A 25,399-nucleotide genomic window follows, 5' to 3' on the forward strand; every position below is an offset into this window, starting at 1 on the left:
CAGTGATCAGTGGACCATGCATTGAGTCAAGGGGCTCCACAGGGGTCTTCGAGTAGCTGACACAGTCTGCAGTGCACATATCTATTTAAGGTTGGAATATATAAAGCAACACGCTACCAGGAGTTGTGATAGAGATTTGTTCAAACGCATGCTGACTTTTGAACACTGAAGAAAATTCCCCTTGACTTTGTATAGATCCATGTATGCTTTTCTTGAATCTGACATAAAAGTTATTCATGAGGATGGAATTCCCTCTGCTGTCTCATTTGATATCACTCCCTGTAAATTTCTGCCAACAGTAATTCCCGTTTTAACTTCATCTTGCTTTTTGATTCTGTCTGCCTGCTCCCAAGTCTACAAATTAAAAAAAGAAGAAATAATTCCACAGTGGGTAGTTATGTTGTGAACATAAACTCTAACACAGTGAAAATGCTGCACTGCTGTAGGGGCTATAGAGTAAGTGAAATGTTGAAATATCACATGTAAAATATGCAAAGCAAAGAAATCTGCCAAGTGGCTGAAACTTGTCTTTCAGCGTCTGTCCCTGCAAATCTCAACTGGAGTACATTTTGTTCTTTGTAACTTTTGTTTGCTAGTATACCTGGATCCTTCTGTTCTGAAATAGTTTCAGGAAGAAGTTTGAGATCTATTTAACACTTAGGTTTCCATTTTCATTCAAAAGTCTTCTTCAATGTTTTCATATTTTGTCATGTTATAAACATAAACCTCAATCTATTAATTTGTGCTTTTATGGACTATTAAAGTAGTGGATCATTGTAAAGTGGGATCAAAAGAATGCAATTTTGATATTTTAAAAAAATAATTCAAAATTACTGGGGGGAGTATTCTGCCAGCCTGAGCCAGTACTTTGTAGAACCATCTTTTACTGCATTTAGGGCTAAAATGTTTCTGGGGTATGTCTCTACCAGCTTTGCTTTGGCGCAATATGTGGTTTTTGTTTTCCCTTTCTTTTTTTCAAACTATAGCTAAACTTACTCAGATTACAGACCTTTTATGAACTCCATCTCAAGTAGTCATATGTATTTTAAATTAAATTTGGGCCTGAACATAGACTGACTACTATGTTTATCTAAACCATTCTATTGTTGATTTGGCTGCAACTTCAGGGTTGTTGCAAGCCTGTACCTCAATTCAGGTATTTTACAGCCTTCAACAGGGTTTCTTGCAATATTTTCTCTCAATAAATCTTCCTCACCTGCTGAACAAAAACATCCCCACAGCTTAATACTCCGTTCACCATATCTTACCCTGAGGATGGCATTTTCAGTAGGAAACAGATATTGTTTTGCATGGAGGCCAAAATGTTAAATGTATGCCTCCTCTGACCCAAACACCTTCTTCTATGTGTTTGCTGTGTCCCCTTGAGGCAAGTTGCATGGTTCTCACTCCAGCCTGTCCATGTTTTGAATAGTTTGCAGTTATGTTGCATTTCCTTTATTGTGAATTGGTGTAATATAAATAAACTGAACTCAACTGAATTGATGTTAGATTGAACATAGTTGTGCGAGATGTTGAAAGCTGAGGATATTGTTTTTAAACACATCACAGCATCTTAAACTTTCTTCTTGATCTGTTTGGGGAGTGAGTCAGTGAGCTGCATTTAAAATATAAATAACACACTCTTTTGTGTACTGGTATTGACTACTCTTGCCAGCCAAATAAAATCAAAATGAAATACATTGCAGTTTGTGGTTACATGAGGAATAAAAATCTGAGTATGAAGACTTTTGTGAGGTACTGTATATGAGTAAGGTTTTGAATAATTTCATATTCATTTTGGATTAATAATAGTTGGCTTTTTGCACTGATTGCTGCTTGTAGCATTTGATGGATTTTCTTATTAACAATAAAACCTGAGAAAGCTATTAAAAATTATGGCTAAAAATGCAACTTTTGCTAATGTTATGTTAATGTTATCTGAAATGGAATAGTCTGTGTATTTTCAGAGAACTGACTGATCTGTGTCTACAAAATGCTTGATGGAGCTTTAAGTAAAGTAGGTTCTACAGACTCCTCAAGACTGGCCGTGCATAATTGTGTTTGCTACTTATCTGTCCCCTTTGAGAGAAATTACAGGTTGAGTTTTGGGAATACATCCCAGGAGATGAGAGCATTCCTAGGTTATTTTGTTAGTGGATGTGTATTTTTGAAAAACAGCACGGAGAAGAAAGATGCTACAGGCCAGTTTTGGACAGGACACTATGATAAAAGAAGCCAGACGGAGAAACTTGGTTGTGAGGTTCGCAAGCGATTGAAGTAGTTTGCATGATGAATTCTCAGCCTGTAATTTCTGATGGTGGAATGGCCTGGTTGGAAAGTCAGTGTGTAAGTGTAGACCTCAGAGCTGTTCTCTCTCATTCCAAAACCCACTTATTTCCCACAGTATAAATATACACTCACACATGCACACGCCTAACAAGCATTTGCACAAATTTGCTGCTAAATTATCTACCCTTGTGAAAGTGAAAAAAATTTAGGGCAGCTGTGGTTGAGAGTCCTAAGACTTGGAGGACATCTCATGTTAGTCGGCAACATAGTTTTCCTGAGAGAAAGACAAAGAAACCGGTGTCCTCTGTTGGCATCAGAAATTATGGGGCTCTCTGTTTCCCTTGGCATTCTGGGACACAGCAATGTGGGGATGATCATATTTAAAGGATGATGTAACAAAGAGCACAAGGATTCAATTAGGGCTCTTTCTTTTAGTGGTGGACCGTAGTAATTGTACTGTATCTCTCCTCAATGATAGAGCTGTCTGCTGAGGAAGAGTATCTGGTGAATTCTTGAGAGATTTGTAAGGTAGAGAAAAAATACGTTGTTGCCTAATTTACTGTTTTTCACTTGGTAAAGATACGTTGTTTTTCAGTGTTTTCATTGGGTTTTTATGTAGACCAGAGCAAAAAACAGATGTATATGTGATGAACATTAACTACAAATATAGCTGCAGGAGATTTTAGGTACATCTCTATCTGCTAGGGTCCCTTTAAACACAACTTTTTCCCTGACCTCTGTGGTTTGTTTCTTGGTCTTCACACTGCTTGTTCACTAATATTCTCTGGCAAACACACATAGTTGAGCACTCATCTCAAAGTATAGTGACATTATACACATGTATAGAAAAATATTAATTATATTTTTATTAATTAAGTGTCCTCTAAAAGCAATTGCTTGTACTGGTCTCTCTTTAGTTATTGTGGTAAATGGAACTGAATACATATGCATGTCACTCTTTTCATGGTTCTATTTGAGAAAATGTTTTGAAAACCACTTCACAATTTTGCAAACTCTGTATTGGTCAGTAAAACACATTGTAGTTGTTGGTTGAAGAAATGGGAAAATGTTCAATGCTGAAATGCTGTCCCAAAAAACTGAGCACATTACAATGTGTTCAGTCGCTGCTTGTTTAACTCAAAGGAAATAGGAAACAACAGGAAATGTAAGAAAACAATGGGGATAGCTTTATCTGATCAGTCTGCTGTAACCTACTTTGAGCTGTCTGCTCCTCAGCAGACTTCGTTCATGTTACGACATGTCAAACCCACACTGTGAGGGATTAGCAGGAGGTGTGCTGTTTAAAGACTAGCCTGTCTTGCACAATGGTTAGTGAAAAGCCCTCTCCCATAACAAGTGAGACATCTTAAAGCAGTGTGAGGCTAAACGGAGGTCAGAAATCAGTAAACATTTTAGCAGGGGATAATTGTAGTAGGTAAAACAATTGTTGGCTCCGGTCTGTTTGGCTTATGAATCATTCACACATATGTCATGCATTGTGCAAAGAAAATTAAGAGGTACCTTGTAACAGCAGGGCCTAGCATATAGTTTATTTCATCAGTCCTCAGTCTAAAGTCATTCTCACCTGAGGCACAAAAGGAAATCACTGTTGCTGTAACAAAGTATTACAGTAATGATGGTGGAAGAGTACTTTAATTGTTATGGTTGAGACATGTGTAAAAGACAAGAGGTGGTCAAATTCTGTTGCCTTGGAGACGTAGTGTCTGGGTTCCTGTATTGGAGACTGCAGCTTCCCTGGGTTGGTCCAGATTGTGAGAACACCATGATCCAAACTAGGAGGGCCTTTGTTCTATCTGTTATTATGACACATAGTTCCTCTCTGTGGGAAACAGGCTCAGCTTGTGGAGTTGTCATTTGTGTTTAGTGCTGTTAGTTTCCATTGTTCTTTATGGTAATCCTCCCTTCTGTCCATTTTCAAAAATCTATCATAGTTTCCAAATGTCGCTGTTAAACCAAACAGGTTCGGTCAAGCCTGATAATTGGCACATTTAATCCTTATGAAAAAGGGCATTTAGCCTTAGTTTGTGTATTGCGCAAACCATGTTTTCTGTTTTGCCAGGTTACTTTTTTGTTTAAATACATGAATCGACCTGAATAAGAAGTGTGGTCTGAGCATGCCACGAGTTGCTGTTCTTTTTATCATGAAGCCTCATCACTTTTGTCAAAATTGCAATGCGTTTTTGATCTAAGATTAAGACTTAAAGATATTTTCAGAAAGTACCTTAAATTACTAGGTTGTGGCTTTAAAACAAGGTTGGGTCCTTTGTACTCTGTCAAAAACAGTGATAACTATATTAGTGTCTCTGTATCTTGAATTGCTATTGATGCTATGTGTGTTTCTGCTGCTTTTAAAATAACATAATAAAAAACAGACTTTGATAATCAGTCTGAAAATTTTTTCATTTCAACAGCAAAACAATCGCAGATCAGGGCAACGTTATTTCTAACAAGATAAATATTGAAAATGTATAATGAAGCAAGAGATATCAGCATGTCAATTCATTATTTACATTCCATGTAATTAATAGAAATCCCAGTCAGCTAGGCTTCTAACTGTGATCAACAAGTAGTAGATTTCATAATAAAGCAAACACAGGGGTCTTAAACTCAAGTTCTCGCCGACCAGGATCCTTTTTCCACACAACTGACTCAGATAGTTAGAGCAGCACTGTAGTCTAAAGATGCCATTTTATTCACATGTGCAGGACCATGAAGCTACCTGGAAATAGCAGGAACTCGATCATTGAAAATTTGTGTTCGAAGGGCCTGAGCTTATAGACACACTTCAGCACCACAGTCTAAGTCTTATATTTAATTGCTATATGTAAGATTATTACAAATCTCAAACCAGTGTTAAAAAGGGATCTTTAACACTCTGGCTTTTATATGGAGAAGATAATTAAAAAATTTGATTCCACAATACTAATGTTGCAATATCAAGGACATGAAAAGGGATTGTGTTGGTTTTTCCAAAAATAAAGCCTTTGGACCCAGCTACCAAAATCATTATTGTGGTGCTGCAGTGATATATGCACCTAATGGGAGGCCCATCTTTATCAATTGGTACATGCTTTTGTAGTTTACCATAGATGTAGATTTTAGCAAAAAGAATTGAAAGAGAAATTTAAAAAATATATATATTCTGAGACAATATTTCAAACCGTTTTACAACAGTAAGCTGGATTTATCATGACTCTGCTGATTAGTCACTACTTTTCATTTAGATTAAATTGTTTAATAGATTTTTTTGCAAGTGAAAATAACATGTGATGGTACAGTTAGAATAAAATTTACATAATCCATTGTTGTGTTGGACAAAATGTCCTGAGCTGATAAGCTTTGTTTTATCAACAGGGTATGGCAGCTGACGTGTCAATCATAAAACTTCATGTAGACTCAACCATTTGGGTGTAAACTACAGTTATTGTGCGTTAATAATTTATTTGTTTGTTGTCTTGTTTGCAGACTCATTCGTCAATAGTCAGGAATGGACATTGAGTCGATCAGTTCCAGAGCTGAAAGTGGTGAGTAACATTTTATTTTGCTTCTTGCAGTCCAGCTGTTGATATGCCTTCAGTGGTTTCATCATACTGACAGATTGAAAATGTCATTGAAAAAGCATTCCATGTCCATGTAGCACAGGTTTTGCATTTCACACGCGAAGGCACATTTGAGAAAATTGGCCGGACTTTTCTGCTGGCACATAGTTGGTGACTTTTTTCTTTTTTCTTTAATGAGATGTGTTGGCATGGAGATGTAAGGTGGCTTGCTGCAGGAAGTGAGATGAGTGACAGTTTTGGGCTAGACTGGTGACACATCCTGGGTCTGATCCCACCCGCCAGTGGAGCACATAGGCACAGCAACTGCCAAATGCACAACTAACATCCTCTTATGGTCTAATGCCCTCTAAAGCTGCACTCCTGTATTGTACCAGTAGTTCTCTTTGTGGCTAAATTGCTGCCGTTTTTGTTGTCTCTTTGAAAACAACAAAAACTTCCAACTGAATAGCAATTCACACCAGTGACTTAAAAGTCAAACTTGCTGTGGTGACCTCAAATGCTTCAAATGTAACTGCTTTTCTCAATGAATCTGAGGTGTTAATTGGAACTTTGTTAAACTGCTTGTGAAAGTTAAAATGAAGTGTTCCAAAAAAGCAGTGGTCAGCAACAAGGTCAGGTTGTTGGAAAGAGGTTTGCCAATCATTTCTAAACAGTTAAAGAAAAAGTTTATGATCAGATCCCACAGTTGCAGTAAACGGAATTTTCTGATCTCCAAACAACAGTGTTGATAAAGCTTTGACCTGCACATATACATTTTAGCCAACTCCAGTTTTTCTTTGAGAGCCATAATGTAAGAAAACATAGGAACATCATTCAGGAAGCTTTATCAAACCCTCCTGCGCCACGCAATAATACATTTTATTAAACATGTAGTTAAGCTTTCAAAAATCAGGATTGCATTAGAGAAACGAAAGAAGGCAGGGAATAGTATCCGTACAGGGGCGAAATGGAGCAATACACATTACATACGTGTCAGGAAACTGCTAAACAGTAAAGACATCAGTGGAGCCTTTTTGGTTTTGTTCTATTAGTTATCAAAGGATATTTAAGATGTTCATCATCATTACTAGACAGATTTTGCTTCAGATGCCCAGGTAGAAGGGCATATAGACCATCTGTAAGTTTTCTGAACTGGGCTTCTGATACAGCCAAAGCTAGTGCTTGAGACATTTTTGAACTGTTTCTATAAAAGAAACTGTTTGATTTTCCACAACCTGGGAGCTAAGCTATGTCATTACATCCCTATCTCATTTTATGAACTAAATGTTTGATTCTTGTTGTTTTATTCAGTGATTTTGTTGAGGATCAAATTCGAGCAAGACAGTTCACTACATAAACCACAGTGGTTTTCACTATTTATGAAAATGTATATCCTAATATTGCCAGCTTTTATTGTATTCCTTCATATTATTTGTGCTGAAACAACAATAATTTTTTAATGCATCACAGTTCTAATCGACTTATCTACTCTCAGTGCTGGAAAACTGTATAAAAATACAACATTTAGACAATAATTTACTGCTAACAACTGGTGGAAATAAATCAGGAGCATTGAGCTTGTGTTAATTCCAATGCTTATTCCACATGCTATTGGTGATAAAGTTCAGATTTATTGTTTATTGTTTTGGTCTGTAATTAAACTGATCAAAAACAAAGTTAACCCACAATATAAAACATGGCACTCGCAACTCTTAGAGTGGTAGTTGGTCGTCTTGTCCCTCAATAGGTTCAGATGAAGTCAGTTCTTTCCTATGGCCCAACACTTAAATGGCTCAAAGAAGAATCCAATTCATCAAAGTCGGTTTTCACCAGTAGAAACACAAAAATGTGGTACGCCAGTACTAGTTTAGTGTGGAAACAAATTTTGTGGAAAATCTCCCAAAGATTTTCAAAAAGTTGTCTGTGATGTTCTGTGAGAGACAGAAGATAAAATCTCAAAAGGATAAAACTGCAGCTTTTTTATAGCATGTTCTGCCTTCCTGTGATCTGCTCAAAGTCTTGCACTTTCATTTTCTGACTGCCTAAATTGCCTCAGACATGTCTCAACATGTCACAATAAAATTTCCTTTTAAATGGCTTACGTCTTTGTTCTTTCACTGATGCCATTCATAAACTCAGATAGTGATATTAATCCATTTCTTCTGCCAGTAATAGGTGTCAACAACAGTGTGTTTATTACTACAACACAGTAGTGTTGAATTATGTTTCGTTCACTGATTGGTAATTATTTTTTTTTTAAGTCATGTCAAGGTCGAACAGATTTTAGTCACCAGCCAATTTTTCAGGACGTTTCTAATTACACAGAAAAAAAAGCACATTTCCTGGAGAAATAACTGAACAGACCATTACTAAGTAAGAAAAAACACCTGATACATCTGCTGCATTAGTAAAACCCAACTTTCCAGCTTTTGATCCATTCTACACTTGAAATTGTTCCCAGATAGGAATGAAACACTTCTAAAGAGTAAAAGCTGGTTATGGAGTACCGCTGATGTGGCGTTTTTTTAAAATAAAAACCCATATACCAGCAGGTCACAAAGCTGAACAGTTAAAACAGCAGGATCGTTGGATCTCTGGCACATTCAGCCTTTTTTTTTTTTTTTGGTTGTTGTTGACTCATGGTTTTTAGTGTACATAGCCTCAAACTGATCGCTGTATTCATTGTTTCTACTTAGAGTAACTCCAGATATCTTTAATGCTTATATTTTAATGATCCACATCTTGGATTGAATCCAGATTTTCTTTTCTTTTTTATCAAACTTGCTTATAATTAGAGCCATACCTGACTTTAACTCCCATTAATGACCTGATGAAGAAGAAGAAGGAGATGGCGAGCAGAGAAGAGGGAGGAGACGAGGTGTGATACATCCTTTGTTCTTCCCAGACATGCAGGCATCATCAGCCCACCCTGCACCACGTTTCACCCTGGAGGCATTACATTGAAGTCTGGTGTAGAAACCAGCGAGGGAAAGCAGAAGAGTGATTGCAGCTGAGCTGCTGGATATTACAGGACCTCTCCTGGCCTTAATAAAGAACCAAACTGTGTTACTTTTACTTTTGTTTCTGTTAATGTATTTTGCCTTTACTGCTATTCTAAAAACAAAATTAAACTTTTAAGTGGGCTTTCAAACCTGCTTGTGAGTTTATTCGGCTTCATACAGATGTTGACGTAAGAACAATAATGGGATGAAAATCAAATGAGGTTAGAATTTAGTTGCTTATGGATGCACTGGTCAGAGTTTTTCTGCTCCATACATTATTAATGAGCATGGTTAGAGCATTTAGCAATAATAAAAAAGCACTCCCCGTGTTTGCTTCCTATAGTAGAATAGATTCTAACCATTGAGATTTATAAAATATCAAATTCTGAAAAAAAAAGACCATTTTGCTGTGCTTTGTTGAGCATTTATGTTATCTGCTGTGAGTTTAGCTCTCTCAAGCTCATCTCACATGTGGTTTAAATTTTGCAGAAAATTTGCACTTTATTTTCTGCCTATTTGAATATCTTGAGAAATCTCTCTGAATATCCTGAGGTGCATTTAAACATCTCACTGAGAGAAAATAGCTAACTCTGAGGCTTCTTCTCTCAGTGTTACTGTCTACACCAAAAAGTGTTGTCAGTTGGACCTGATGCCACTTACTATGATGCAAACTGAATATCAGATTTTTTGAGTTTCCTACTAAAAGATCATTGGTCAGTGCCAATCAAACTTAAAATTGCACAGACTTGATTGTTGAATTTTGCAGAAATTGTGATTTATGTTTTCCTTTTTGTTTTTTCCCTACATTATAACTATATTATCTCCAAGAAAGTCCCTGAAAGTCATGATCTTGATGACCAAGTTCTACAGCATATGAACATGTGTGAAAATGTATCAAATTGGCCAAATAAATAATTAAACATTCAGTTTATATTGCATACAAATTAGTTGCTGCAATATATTTCATTGTTACAATGGCATAAGAACTGCAACACATTTTATACAAAGGCATTTTTCTCACAGTATGCAGCTAAGATATTTTGTATATATTTTTTTTACTTTAACATTTATTTTATTGTAAAAATATCAAATAAAATGTACAACTTTTTCAGCTTTTTTTCTTTTTAATACTATTTGTCTTTACACTGAATGTAAAAAGAAAATGTGCCTCTCCAACACACGACACTAATTGTATTTGTTAAATCCAGAATGTCGCAGTGTTTTTTCATCAGATGCAATGTCGTGGTGAAGCCACTGTCAACAAAAATCATGTTAGAAATTTTAGATGCCACAGCTTTTAGTGAAAATTTGAACAAATAATCTTTTGCTCGTCAGTTCAGCTAAAACCTATGCATTTTAGAGAAATGTTAACAGCTTTAATAGTAAAATTAAGATTTGCTGAATTTATTTTCAATTGGTTAGTGTTATTTTCTCTTCTTGCAATGTGCCACGTTGATAATGAGCATGGTGTTTTTGCTTTTGTCCTTTCAGGGTATTGTTGGGAATCTGTCCAGTGGGAAGTCTGCCCTGGTGCATCGATACTTGACAGGCACATATGTGCAGGAAGAGTCTCCTGAAGGTAAGAGTCTTCTGGACATGACTAGCAAAATACTGTCATGCTTTGGATTGTATTTATTCAAAATTAAGGCAATTGTAAACTTAAAAGCACCACTGTGTGTTTTTTTATAGCTGTAATGTGATATACTTGGCATTTATTAGTACACAGAGCCCTTGTTATTAATCCCATAGCATTCTGAGATTAAACTCCACTGAAATGGATGTTCACAGGAACATTTTGTGTCCTTTTTTCCCCCTAGAGGAATAAAACAAACAATACTGATACTCAGTATCACTCTATATGAAAGGATAACCACACTGGGAGTAAATTATGTAACTTACATCAAGTTGGGTTCTTCTGTTTGCTGTTTACTTTCTACAAGAATGCTTGGTTTTGGATTTAACAGTTGAGGTTCAGTTAGAAAATGTAGTTTTTTATTTTTCCAAATGGAGAGATAAAGACAAAGCTCAATTCCATTTCTTGTTAAAAGAGGGAAGGTCAAATAAATTTTTTATTGTTTTATTTAGCCCGTTATGATCATTTTCATTGTGATAATAAACTGTAAACCAGATTATCTAAAGTCTGTCTACAAGGACAAATCATGACCAGAATACCCACTGATGTCCTGCAAGGTCCATCCTTCATAAATCCACGAAGATGCTGGCCCAGAGTTATCTTATGATCTTTAAGAGTTTTTTTTTTTGTTTTTACAGTGTTTTATCTTAGTGTAATTATAGTGTGGATGAAACTTGAAGCACATAATTAGTTTCTGGCATTTCTCTGTACCCAGGGAGAAAAGAAGGGGGAAAAATGCATAACTTAATTAGTCCTTGAGAAATCAATGGTGGAAATGCTGCAAAAACAAGGCAAGGGTTGTTGCTGTAATCAGGGAAAAATGTCAGTTCCTGTCTTTGTGTCCTTGTTCTTTTTTTTTTTTTTAATCTTACTGATACAACATATCTGTTTCATTAGCAGCAGCTGTCTCACATGTGCTCCTTGCGCCGGCTTTTCTCCAATTCATAGTATTCACGTTGAAATATCATCACAGGCGAAGAGGAAGAGGCTTCGCTGTAGCCGTTTCTTCACTGTTTTGTTCCAGGGCTTTTGCTATGATATCTGAAAAAAGGTACCGGGGTGTGTTGCCATGGCAACACCGGATGGCGCTCCGTCGGATTGTGGCTGAGTGTCAAGGTCTGAGCCTCTGTGTAAAGCAGAGTATGCTTGCTGCGTGTTAACCATGCTCACTAACAGGGCTCTTTCTCTCAGTAGTTACCTGTTTTAATGTGATTGCTGTAGTCAGATGCAAATTTGTGCACTCGGATTTACTTTTCGTGACCACGGAAAGAATTAGGGTTACTGAGGCTTTTTTCCTTGGATGCCATTTATTCGCTCATCTCTAAATAGGGAATAATTCTGGATGATTATGCAACTAGACGGTTCACATCCAAATTTCCTCCCTCTTTTCACTGGTGCCGTATGTTTTCATCACATAACTCGTTTCTGAGATTCCCATAATCTTATCTGGCGTATGCAGATAAATGCTGCCAAAGTCCATAAAAACTCTGTGCTACACCAAGTCTTCGGCTCTCTGCATCCCGCTTTGTAATGAGATCCGCCTCATCTCTTCAAACAGGACTCAAACATGCATATCAATCGTCTTTGAGTTCCTTTGTGAGTGCAGCTTCGAAGCTGTGCGACTTCAGGAAAATAAATAAAGAACAAGAAGGGGAAAAGCTTGCTGCGATGCCATCAATCTCTCTCTCTCCCTTTATTACACAACCAGCATCCAAGCACGTCTTGAGAGTCGTTCCAAGTGGCTGGGAGAATCCTCTGTTTGCCCGACAGGCTAAAGTGGACTTAACAGGATGGAAGTGAGACTCAAGTGTATATCTATTGCTTGCTGAAACAGGAAATACTGTCCACCTTTTGTAAAATTATAGCCCCTGGCTATTTTATGACCCTTTCCCACTGTGACCTTTTAGTTCTTAATAAGTTGGTTGAATGGAAGCAATCCTCCCAACACTGTTCGCAGATTGTTTTAAAGATAAAATGTGTGTGTTTCTGCTGTCTTCTGCATTATGTTTTTATGGCGTTTTGTCATGACTATTACAAGAGCTTTTTCAAAGCTTTGCATTATTCAATCCTGTCAAATTGCTCTCAGCGTTTTTTGTTTTCATGCGTTTTTGATATTCATAAGGCACCATTTTCACACCTTGGGACATCTCTAGTCGGCCAACTTTCTCATTTGAATGTTTTTAATCTCCGCAGGATCTTGAACCAGTCAAATGATATGCAAAATCTAATTTTCTTCGTGCATCTCCCCATTGGTCTCTTCTTTATCTTCAGCCGGGTTTGCTAGTGGCAAGGAAAAACATATTCATATCAGAAAAAGAATTGGGTGGGGGGAGAAGGAGGAGACCTACTCAAATGTTATATCTACTCTATAATACTGGGGACATTTTCTGACATAATCAGCAGTTCAATGTAATGCATGTTTCAGTATGGTTTTTATCTCAAAATATTTCATTTCTGAATTTTCATTGCAGAGCAGAAAGTTTCTTGATTAAATTCTGGCTCGTCCAGTGAAGCTGTGCAGACAGAATAAGCAGTCTGATGAGGCTTTTGAAGTGAAAGTTTGGCCTTTCTTTGACTTGTAGCTGTGCAGTAATAGTGGCAAAGAGCCGGCTTCTGCAGCAGCTATGCATTAGACATGCTTAATGGCAATTTCTCCCCCACATAATTGGCTCCAGAGGGACCCGGTTTCCTGTCGGCATATGATCCAGACAACACAGAATACTGAGGGCTTAAAGCAAGAAAGGGCAGCACACCTTCATGAATCATATCAACCTGTGTTTTAATATTGAATTTGTGATTTTTTTTGTCTTTCTTTCTATGTTTCCTTTAGATTTTTCAATAAATGTTAATTTCTAGAAACACTGTAAAAAATGTTATTTTATAGTACATCTGTAGTTATCGTGTGCAATACATCTGCTCCATTGTTTTCTTTTTGTAATTGAGTGGTTATTATTCATTTCAAACATAATCTCAGTAACACTTCTTCCTCAGGTGGACGCTTCAAGAAAGAAATTGTGGTGGACGGACAGAGCTACCTGCTTCTCATCAGAGATGAAGGAGGGCCTCCGGAACTGCAGGTAGAGGAGCTGATCCTTGAAAATATCTTATTGCTCTAAAGCTGCAACGCTTTCTGAACAGAGGCAGTCTGAGAGCTGCCATAGCAGACACAAACTGTTTGAGACAGACCATGATATATCCTTTAAACTTTAAAGGATATTTTGGAGCAGAGTGGCAACACCCTGAGGTTGCTATAGAGAAAGATAAAATACACCAAGCAGCCACATGCAAATCATTTTGTTCCAAGGAACAGTTTCAGTCTTCCTAGATGTATGTATGTTAAAAAAGTTATTCATATCATTAAAAATGTTGTGATACAGCTCAACTGTCTCAAATTAATGTAATAATGTTTGACTTCACATTGTGTATCCATTGAGATGGCACCTACTTTGAAATCGAACTATTATTTACAGTTTTAATGCTATGGTTTTTGCCATTTCTATCATGTTGTTTCAAAGTTGCATCAGAAAGGATTCTAATCTTATTTATGAAACTACAGACACTAATTTAATTAACTTCCCTTTGGAATCAATTAGGGTTTTTTTTATTTTAATTGAATTTGAATATAAATGGAATGACTATAAAACTAATTGGGGAAAAAGATCAATTCTTTTTATAAAACCTTATTAGGATAATGTCATGTCTAGAAGTCCTGTGTTCATAACAATGGCCCATTATCTGTATTGGTATTATCCCATTAGACATTAGGAACCCTGATGATGTTTTACAGTCAAGGAGAGATCAGTCTTATTTTCTTGTGAATGATTGAACCACAATTGCAGAAAAGATGTCCATCTTGAATATTTCTTTCTGACCAAACTGTATTATTGAGGAAGCAGAAATGAAACAAATGACAGAAGTACACAGTATGAGTTTGTCAATGAAAGTTGTTAGAAGAAAGACAGGAATATTCAACGAAGAGATGGAGATGTGGGATGAGTTTTTAGATGTAATGAACAGGCGTCTGTGAAGGTGAAGCGAAAAAGAGAGTGTACGCAGGTTGGAGAGATTTGTGACAGAGCGGCAACAGAAAGAGTTTACAAGGCAGGAGGAAGAGTAGTTATAGATAGAAGGTGGATTAACAGACCGAATGCTGGGCTTGAGGTGGCTGAATGAGCTAAGATTTATGTTGGTAGTGACAAGCATTACAGGAGCAAATAAAAACCAGTCATCTGCTTGTGAAGTATTGAAATCATGTCATCATATGAATTTAATAGTTGATGGTTTAAGGTGAGTTGTGTTTTTGTTTTTTTTTACATTGTATTTTCCCTTTGTGCTATGTAATAAACTGCTATGTTGGAAATATCTGTGCCTTAACAAATGGTTTCTTTAGATTTTCTGAGGCTAAAGTGAACAAGAATTTTCAAATGATTTGCTTTGAAATCACAAAAATATTCACAGATCAACATCAAACTTACTTGAGTCATACATACCACTGTGTCAAACCTCCAATCTGGAAAACACCATAAACTATGTTTATTTCTGTTTTTAAGCAGCAATTGACACCCAATCAGAAAAAGCTCTGATTTCTACTTGTGCACTGCACCGTAAGATAAAGGAATAGATATGAGTTTAGCTCAGTTTTTAGCTGCCTGTATAATTAGTCGTATAATTAAAGGCCTCCATCATGTTCCCACTCTGAGTTGTGACTCAAAGGCTTGATGTGCCACTGGAGAAATCCTTGCAAATGTGAAGGCCAAATGAAGTAAATTCAGGGAGAGGGTGTGTTATTGGATTGTTACTGTTTCTCATACTCTGCTGAATAATATTGGATACAGTAATACTGTTTGTAGATGAGTAGATTATTCTCATATTTACAGGAGGATTTCTTTACTATTCAGTCATAAACTATGCAGATAATATGAATAAATATAAAATGTTTGCTACATTAGTTATAGTGCGAATATAAAAACCATTCAGCTTTTGTAGTGACTTATAATCATTGTGCCATTGAATTTATTAATGTCTGTTACAATACTACCCCCTTCTGTTGGAGTTTATGAACTGCACTAATAAGATAAAATGTAACATCCAAACTGCAAATGTTGGGAATAGGCAATTGGCTCCTGCCAGTTTTTTTTTGTGAGTGTGCGTACTGGCACACTTTTGTGTTTTGGATCATTTAACAAATTTGAAAGATAACCTTATTAAGTACATAAGTACAAAATGCAGTTTTTAAATAACGAGTTCATTTATTGAGGGAAACAAACTGTCCAAATCAACCTAACCCTACTGTGAAAAAGCAGTTGTCTCTTAAATCTAATACCTGGGTGTACCGCCCATGCGTGATGACAGTTGCTACCAACCGTTTGCCGTACAGGTTGTTTTTTTGGGGGGGGTTTACAGCGCTGTGTAGGCTCACTCTTTGTTTTAATTTGGGCTCTTTGGAGGGTTTTCAAGGATTCAGGTGTGAACTTTGAGTAGACCATTACAAAACTAAATTAGTATGCTCTTTGTAGAGTTTTTTTTTTATGTGGAACTCTCTGATGGATGACTTTTTTTTCCCCCAGTTCCTTTCTTATTGTTGAATCACAAAAACTGGTTAATTGCGACACGTGAGACCCTCAGTTCTTTAGATGTGTTTCTGGTTTTTATGGTCAGATGGCTAAACCACTGCTAGAGTAATTTTGGTAGGCCGGCTAGTCCTGGAAATATTTTCCACTGTTTCATGTTGTCTCCATTTGTGGATATTTGCTCTCTCTGTGGTTAACTAGACTCGAAAAGCGTTAGAAATGGCTTTGTAACTGTTTCCAGATAGATATATGTCAGGGACTTAGTTTCTCGTCTGTTTTTGAATTTCTTTAGATCAACACATGATGCGTTGCTTTGTGAGATCTTTTTGCCCACTTCGTGTTGTCAGAAAGGTTATGTTTATGGTGGCCTTTAATGATTTGATAATCTCATGGAGTAAAAATCAAACACAGAAAAATCTTCTAAAAAATATATTTTTTAAAAACTTGTATCATGTTTTTAATCTTTGAATAAGTCAGTTCTCAGTCTTTTTAATGCACCATAAATGTAAGATTTTGATTGTGTCACAACTACAAGAAACCACAGTTGCAGTTAAAACACACTTGTTCCATAAGTCAATTTTGTGCTGATAATGTGAAAACCTTTAATGGGTGTCTCATAACACACACAGTGCTTGGTCTCTGCCTTGTTCTCAGTTTGCTGCCTGGGTGGATGCAGTGGTTTTCGTCTTTAGCCTGGAGGATGAGATCAGCTTTCAGACAGTCTACAATTACTTCTTGCGCCTATCCAGCTACAGAAACACAGCTGAGGTGCCAATGGTCCTCGTTGGAACACAAGGTGTTTGTCGTATATCTATCTTGAATACACACACATTTTACATAACATTCTAATATAAATAAATTGCTTTCCAGAAAATACTGTATCTTTCTAGTCTAGTTACAAACACTTACCTTGATGTCTTTCTTTGGATGTTTTTTTTTTGTTTTTTTTGTTAGATGCAATCAGTGCAGCCAATCCCAGAGTGATTGATGACTCTCGGGCCAGAAAGCTGTCTAACGATCTGAAACGCTGCACATACTACGAGACTTGCTCCACCTATGGTCTGAATGTGGAGAGAGTCTTCCAGGATGGTAAGAGGGAATATTTAAAGACCATATGCTTTTTTAAAATGTTTTATTTACAATAAAATATTTGTGTTGAGGTTTTTGCACTAAAGGTTTTTATGTACTGTATATTTTATGCAATGTGACCCCTTAATTTATTTTCAACTTGTTTACCTATATTTTACAAAATAGCCTCTTTTATAAAAGTGTAATAGAAATGTTGGGGTATTTTTCACTTTTACTGCATTAGATCTATTGAGCAACCTGAGCTCCTAAAATAGATTAAAAAAATTAAATGATTTTGATTGTTATCTTTTATGTTTATTTAATATATGTAGCAATACATCATAGTATTATATTTTATTCAAGATGGGGTTGCAAACAGGTTAACAAATATTTTGGTAAGAATTACATGCTGGTTAGTTATAAATTATTGCCAAGGACCTGTGATTATTAATTATGGAATCAAAATACTCAAAGCAATGTGGGACTGTAACATTAAAAATAGGTAATTATGAATTATTTAGAAGTATCTCATGAAGAATCTTGAAACTCTGATGTCTCCCAGAATTGAGTTTCAAACTAATAAGACTTCCATTTGGAAACCTGGCTGCCTTGACTGTGGAACTTTTTTTTTCTGTCTAAACCTAGAGCTCGTTTGAAGGTCTGCCATCCTTTCAGGAAACATCTGAGAGGGTAGCTTGCCTTTCACTGCACATTTCAGTGTCAATTGATGCATTTTTGCATTGCATAGTCATGCTGTCTTCTCTCTCTGCCTTAATTGCCTCCTGAAGTCCAATTTGAAGTAATTAAACAAGTGCCTGGTGACTGGAGAAGTCACTCTGAATAACTGTTGCCTTCTCTGCGCATTTGCGAAGCTACAGCAGGCAGTCAGGCGTTGTGGTCCCAGCTGTCGATGCAGCTTCAGATCATCTCTTTCCTTCCCTCAATGCTAATTCATGTCACGCAGCCGTGAGCATTGCCTTTTCTCCTCCTCCTTCTCCCCAACCCACCCGGTCACGTGTGCTGTGAATTAAATAATGGCTTTCACATGCTACAGAGCAAGTTGAGTTGTTCACATGGTTGCCATTGTCTCATTTGGCCAACATTAGGTTACTTTTCCTGAAAGTAGTTACTTTTGTTTACAGACGTACCTGACCAAAAATTATACAAGAGGGATAGGAAATGTGGGTTATTGGAATTATCGGCTTTTAAAGAAAAAAACTATTGTCACAAGCCTTAAGTCCTTACCTGAGATAGTTTCTACAAATTCTTAATATTTCTGAAACGTACAAGAAAATTTGGATAACTAGACATTTGGGTCAAAGAGAATGAAAGAACAGGTTTATAGTTATCACATTGTGATGCATCCCTTTAGCATTTTGTGTTTTAAAATCTTTTTTTTTTCAAATATTTTCTGTGTATTTCATTATTGCTTTAATTTCCCCTTTACCTTATAGAGAAGTTAATTAAAATTGTTTTATAATATCAGTGACGTGCGATGAGGTTCATAGCTGGTGAGGCACTGGCTTACTCATAATCATATTTACAAATATAGACCCCCTGAATGTTAATGTTTACATAAGGAAATTTGGTGCATGCGGACAACGCTGGAGGGCAAAGACAGCTATACATGGCTACATGTCATGCATAGCTCGCTGCCATAATAATTCTGTTAACTCAATGAAACTTGGACATGCAGATATTATTTTCGTGCTGTGCTCCGCAGCAAAGGGAAAAACTGTTAAAGTGCAACTCAAAATCACTTCTTTCTCGCTCTCTGTATCAGCGCAGCTACGCGCAGACTCGTTGCCATAGCAACTGACAACAACGCCACAAAAAAACCCCACTCAAATATTTCCTACACAAAGAGCAGAACATTCAGTCTGTTGCAGTAGTATGGTTTTAGGATTAATGTTTATTTTGCGATTATTAATAAGTGATTGCTGTGGTAAGAATAAATATTTCGCTACAGTTGACTTTACTGTATGGCCAGTTCGCTGTTAGGCCTACTGTCTCTTACTCTGCAGTTGTGGAGTCACAACGTCTGGGATCATATATATATATGTATATATACATATATATATATATTATGAATAACAATTGAATATAAGGGAAGTTATATCTCTAAGCAATATATGATGAATCTCATCTGTGTATTTTTCCATGAAATTGTAACAATATATCAGAGCACACACATTTTCATGCCTGTGTCACCAGTCAACAGAGCTGTTCTTTCCCTCACTAGTTGCCCAGAAGGTTGTGGCCATGAGGAAAAAGCAGCAGCTGTCTATTGGTCCATGCAAATCTCTCCCTAACTCTCCGAGTCACTCTTCAGTGCCAGCTGCATCCATCCCCTCTGTTCACCTTAACCAGGTAAACCCACAGCAGCCTGACGTACATCTGATGTTCAATATGTGATAATATTAAGAACATTTAACCTCCTACTCATGACTGCTTGTTTTTAGGTGTCTGAACTGATGTTCTTATCACATCCTCCCAAACTGACCTTCTATTCCTTTTTCTTTGCGATCCCTCTCTCTTTTCCACCCTGATCTTCTCTGATGCTGCTGGTTCCTCTTAATCTCTCTCACTCCCAATAGGCAGCCAATGGTGGGGGTGCGTTCAGCGACTACTCCTCCTCTGTTCCCTCCACCCCCAGCATAAGTCAGCGGGAGATGCGCATTGAGACCATCGCTGCCTCCAACACGCCCACGCCCATCCGCAAGCAGTCGAAGCGGCGCTCCAATATTTTCACAGTAAGTATGCGACAGCTGATGCAAAGCAACACCCACTCACACTACTAGAGGGCACGGCGCCAAGCACACATTTTTTTCTTTTATTCCACCAGAGGGAGACAGGTTGCTCAAAATGCATTCAAAGCCAGCACTGCTGCCTACGAGTCAGGCAAAGACAGCATCTTGTTCAAACTGCACAATGGGCTAAGGAGTAAAAGACTTTGAAGATTTCATATTAAACCCCCAAAATGGGCCAAAAACTCAGCTTTGAAGCAAATATCAAAGATAAGCACTGTGGAAATAAACATCAATTCATGTACCTTTCTTTTTTTCTTTTCTAATTGGATATAGTGAGTGGATTAAGTTTCTCATCTCACCAATAGGAAACTGGGCTGTTTACATCGTCAAAATTTTTGAACTGGCCTTGTTAATTTGTTAATTTTTGCTTTACTATTTTCTTCAGCACATATCCTATTGCATGAAGCGAAATGAAAAATTCAAGTCAACCTATTTTACACATTGCTAATGAGGCAAATCTACGACCTCCAACTGCCCACCTTCAGAGAGAAAAGCTCTTGCACAATTTGGATGGCTCGTGAATACTGACCCCAATTGATTATGATCGCCAAGAAATACGACACCAGTCTCCCGATCCCTGTCTGCTTGCTATTTATCCCATGTCCTGTCATATTTGCCCTTTGCTCTAACCTGTAGCATTTGTGTGCACTAACCACTACTGTTTCCTTGGCTTTAGCCTCCTTCCCTTTTTTCATTTTTCTTCCTTTCCTTCATCCTACCTTTTCTTCGTACTACTTTTCATTCTTTCTTTCTTCCTTCCACTCTATGCTTCTTTCTTTTGTTCTTTCTTTCTTCTCTCTTTCTATCTTCCTTTCTTTCTGTCTTTCGTCCTGTTTCCTGTTGCCCTCCCTCCTTTTTGCTGCTAACTTTTCCAATCTTGCATAGTCGGATCTTTGTTTCTGCTGGCTCAAGAAGGTCTGCAGAAGACAAAAATCCTTCAATCAATGCAAAACAACTGTGCAGAGAATTTTTTTTAGTGCCCAAAGTGCCATCTAACATTTACCTTAGGTTTTATAATGTTAATTTGTTTTCTTCTGCAGAACTTTGCCAGCATTATGAGAAAAAGATCAGGCTAAGCGAGATTTGCCTTCCGCAACTTCTTCTTGCACATCAACACTTTTCCTTCACCTCTGCCTTCTGGCTCTCACGCTCTTTCTTTTCTCTTTGTAGCTAACTCCTCCTCTAACCTCCCTATCTATCCCACCCCTTCCGTCTGTATCTTTCCTTCTATCTTGATCCTCTCACCCCAGCTGCTTTGGGAGCCGCAGGTTTATGCGGCCTCCGAGCAGTACAGGCTGGTGCTAGCTCCCCTTGTTGTCTCCCTTCCCCCCCTGCTAGGTAGTGACTAACCATGTCCACCAGAGAAATGAGCCTCTCCCCGTCCGCGTCATGGAGATGCCGAAGCACGCCACCTACCCAGTGTGGGTGCCCGAGTGGCAGGCCGAGCGGGAGTTTCAGCTCATGACCTTCTGAGGAGCTGCGAGCCAAGGGTGGGAGGAGGGAGGGTGAGGGAAAGGAGGAGGACGCAACGTTACGAGGGCATTGTCAACATTTCTTCATTGAAGCTGGAAGATTGAGATGGGCTCACTAGACGGAAGACTTGAAGTGTGAAAACATTTTGGCATTTTGCAAAATAACACAGAGAAAATGTTTCATCAACACACGTGTTAAGGATCTTACTTTCTTAGCTTTGCCCTATCAAAAACATTTAAAAAAATATCTCCATATGCTACTAGTACTACACCAGTTCACCAAGTGACAGAGAGACTGAAGAATAACAGTCATGCTTTAATTTATGGCGATTTTAGAGGTTTCATGTATAAGCAATTGAAGATACAAAGTATGCCTTAATGTCATTGGTAGATAAACTCATACAGCCATTAAATGGAAAGTCCAGTCCTTTTATTACCCAGACATGAAGAATGACACTTTCATGGCACTGGCATTGGGACTCTTGAAATGTAAAAACCCAAATGTGATGGTGTGCATTTTTCTAACCTTAATTATATGTGAGACAACAATACAAGCACCTGAATTTGGCTCCCATTCATAAAAAAGGCCCTCCTTCTCAATTCTATAACTGTTTGAGTGTTAAAAGTAGGTAATTAAGACTCAAACCATTCCATCAGAAGATCTTTTCACTTTGTCTTCTCACCACCGCCCTCACAAATCAATTTCACAAGCCATAAACCATTTCAAGCCAATCTTTTGACCATAACCGCCCTCGGCCACTAGGTGTCAGTACAGCAAACATTATTCCTTCCTAGTGCTTCCATGGTCAATAACTCCAAACTCTCTGTTTTTTGTCAACTTGTCTGTGGTTCTGCTGTGGTCTTCAGATTGTCCGTCCCTATTTGTGTTGAAAAGCACACTGTTAGAAATTTAAACAAATATAATGCCATTTTTTTATACTTAACTTCATTTCTGCACCATTCATTTGCATAATCTATTAATGTTTGCCCCTCAGTGTTGCTCCATTTCATATTTTCGTTCTTTAATTTCTTGCTGGATCTTCACGTATGAGACCAAACATAAACAAAAATAACAAAAAAAACAACAAATAACCATTTGACACTGTTTTTTAATATTTGCAGATTTGTGCTTCTGTTTCCAACCTTTCTTCAACAAAAAGGGCTTTCCAACTCCTTCCGAATTAGAAGAGCATGATGGGTAAAAATAAAGAGTCCCCCTGCTTTGCCAAACCTGATAGAGAGGAGATTATTGGGTGAGGACTTACAGCTTGTTGCTGCTTTACCCTAAGTGCTTTAACACATTTAGGGTAATGCACGTGGAAATCCATAGGACTTTGCGTCAAAAAGCCGCCTAAAAATTGAGTCCAGTGGAGTTTCTGAGTGCGCTTTAAAAGTAGACTCTCAAATATCACCGAGTGAGACAGACTGTAGGGACTCTTCTGGAAATGCCCCGACCAACTTTTTTGCTCCGTTCCGCCTTTTTGCTCTCATTCAGACATATGCCATACAATAAACACACTGTACAGTCAAGTCACTCTTGGAACTGTTATCCAGCCACCAAAAGGACACGAGCTTTTCCTTACATGACATCACACGGCCTTTTTTCCAGAAATGCGGACTCAAGAACTAGAGGTGCCAAGTTGTTGTTTTTTAAATTCTTTTCTTTCTCTTTTGTTCTTCTTTTGTTTGTTCTGTTTCTATTTCATTTGTTCATGTTTTTTCCAGGGCATATTCAAGTATTGAAATCAATGGAAAAATGTGGTGTAAATGTATCATGCAGAGATGTGTTTTTTTTTAGATTAGAGAAGCTTGGGTGAACATTTTATGAAGGCCTTCATAAAGGTTAGCACAGATTGTCAGGGTTGGGAGGTATATTACAGAGAAATTATACTGAGAGTTGCTAACAAATGAAACTGGGTTGCACCGACTTGTATGAATGTAGTTAAACATCATGTTGTTTTTCCCTTTATTTATTCGAAGATCTATTTTTTTTCATCTTTAAGTACCTGTTTTTTTTCCTTATCTCGGTTTTGGTTTGGTACAGAGATTATGAACTCTCGCATAATCACTTTTCTACCATAAAGAAGGGATTTGACGAAAAATATAGACTGCTGTATATCTTGTATTGTATTTTATTTACAATGCTACTCTATAAAAAGGTACATACATATAAGGAATATATGAAACAATGCCTTTTATTGTCCATCCTATATTTTGTGGGAACTGCAATGTTTGGCTCAATCTGTTGAATATTTTGAAGTGAATTTGTGACTTGCTTTGTATGGTGTCTGTATAGAAGCTAAAAACAAGTCATCATGAACAAAAAAAATAAAATGTTGGAAAAAAAAAATCGGAACCTCAGAGTTGGTTTACTTGAACTCAAATTCTACCTCTTCTCCATTGGTGACTGGACATCTCTCATGTTTTGAGTGAGACCATACACACTCATTCTGTTTGTCCTTATGTGTACCTCATCTCTTTATTTGTGTTGGGATGGGAGGGGAATTATGAGGTTGTTGATTTTCTCATGTGATAACCTTTTTCTAATCACCCTTTTCCCTTCAACAGGATCTACCATACTCTTTTTATACTGATGAACTCTGAACTCAGTTGTTTGAATATGCAAAATTACTTCTGTCCTAATAGATTTTACAGGTTGGAGGAACTTTTTGCACCAAAGCCTTACTTTATAATAACATTTTTCCCTTCTCTCCTTGGTATATAAAAACATATTCATTGTGAAAGCCCTTATGAATGAATCTTCTCTGGGTAGCACGACAGTGGGTCGGCAGGTCCACTAAGGACCCACTCATGGTGTGAATCAAAGGAAAGGATCCGCGAAGGGTTTCAGGGCTGAGTCATGACTCAATGTTTGGTTGTCTCCTCTGTGTTGAGATGTGTCAAGTGTGGTCTTGTTTTGGTCTCTTATTATTATATATTTTTTTTCTTTTTTATCTTGCACGTTGATGTTCCTGCTGTATGTTCTGCTGGTCTGCTTGTGTGTTCTTTTGGAGCTTCTTTTTGAGACTTTTTATTTTTGCAATGCTGAGTTTCCCCACAAAAGCTGCAGAAATGCAAAAAAAAAAAAAAATACAAACAAAAGAAACATGCTCCCTCACCTCACCCTTCCCGCCCTCTGACCCACAGCCTATCTGTGTCACCCACACGCACTCCCAACATACAAGAAACACTTCATCCACTTCCCCACGGCTCCCAGTCTGCCTTTTATTCAGTGTGTCGCTTCACTTACTGACTGACTCTCTTGTTCTCTTGCAGTCACGGAAAGGCAGTGAGCAAGCAAAGAACGTTGACAGTAAAACAGACAGCATAGGCAGTGGAAGGGCCATACCTATCAAACAGGTGAGCAGTTTACTGGTTTTTGACTTCATTTCCCATAATTCCCTAGGTAAGTATGAATCCTTGATTGTCTCAACAGAAGCTGTTTATTTTAAGTGATGTGATGATTGTAATATAACAACCAGACATGATGTCAGGCTGTCACCACTAGATGGCCACACAAAACCAAAAATATTGTGACGTACTTCTGTTTACAGCACAAGTTTCTGCTGCTAGATTAGTCCCATTAGTTAAATTTTTTTGACATGTTGCAAAATTACTTTCCTGATACCACAATGACTTCATTTATTATAAATATTTATGACTTAAGTACAACTCGCATATTTCTCACATTTCTCACATAAGAGCAAATTTTTGCACATAGAGCAAAAAATTGCTCTAATTTTTAGAGCAAATTAGAAAACTTGTTTTTAGCCAAAGTTAATGACAAAAGTTTGCTTTGTGTTCAAAACCACTATTTATCAATTTAACTTTCAGCCACAAAAATCTGTAAATATTTTGTTTTTTTTATATATATTTCTTTGTGTCACACACTCAGTCAACCTATAAATCAATCTTTGATTGTTGAGCACATTTTAAGTTAAAACAAGCCAACATTAAAAACACTAAAAATAATCAAAATTTTTAAAAATAGGCAA

At 37.3% G+C, this 25,399-nt stretch overlaps 1 protein-coding gene across 1 annotated transcript in view; it reads left to right on the forward strand.

Annotated features, from left to right (window-relative positions):
- Window positions 1–25,399, forward strand: part of agap3 (ArfGAP with GTPase domain, ankyrin repeat and PH domain 3) — a 148,192-nt gene that overhangs the window by 64,809 nt on the left and 57,984 nt on the right. Inside the window, exons 2-9 of the mRNA XM_032566157.1 lie at window positions 5,776–5,834; window positions 10,343–10,430; window positions 13,476–13,561; window positions 16,709–16,850; window positions 17,009–17,143; window positions 19,365–19,492; window positions 19,720–19,875; window positions 24,681–24,764. Of these exons, the coding sequence (XP_032422048.1) occupies window positions 5,776–5,834; window positions 10,343–10,430; window positions 13,476–13,561; window positions 16,709–16,850; window positions 17,009–17,143; window positions 19,365–19,492; window positions 19,720–19,875; window positions 24,681–24,764 (878 nt within the window). The remainder of the gene's footprint in view (window positions 1–5,775; window positions 5,835–10,342; window positions 10,431–13,475; window positions 13,562–16,708; window positions 16,851–17,008; window positions 17,144–19,364; window positions 19,493–19,719; window positions 19,876–24,680; window positions 24,765–25,399) is intronic.

This window comes from Xiphophorus hellerii, chromosome 6 (genome assembly GCF_003331165.1).
Source record: "Xiphophorus hellerii strain 12219 chromosome 6, Xiphophorus_hellerii-4.1, whole genome shotgun sequence".
Taxonomy (NCBI): Eukaryota; Metazoa; Chordata; class Actinopteri; order Cyprinodontiformes; family Poeciliidae; genus Xiphophorus; species Xiphophorus hellerii.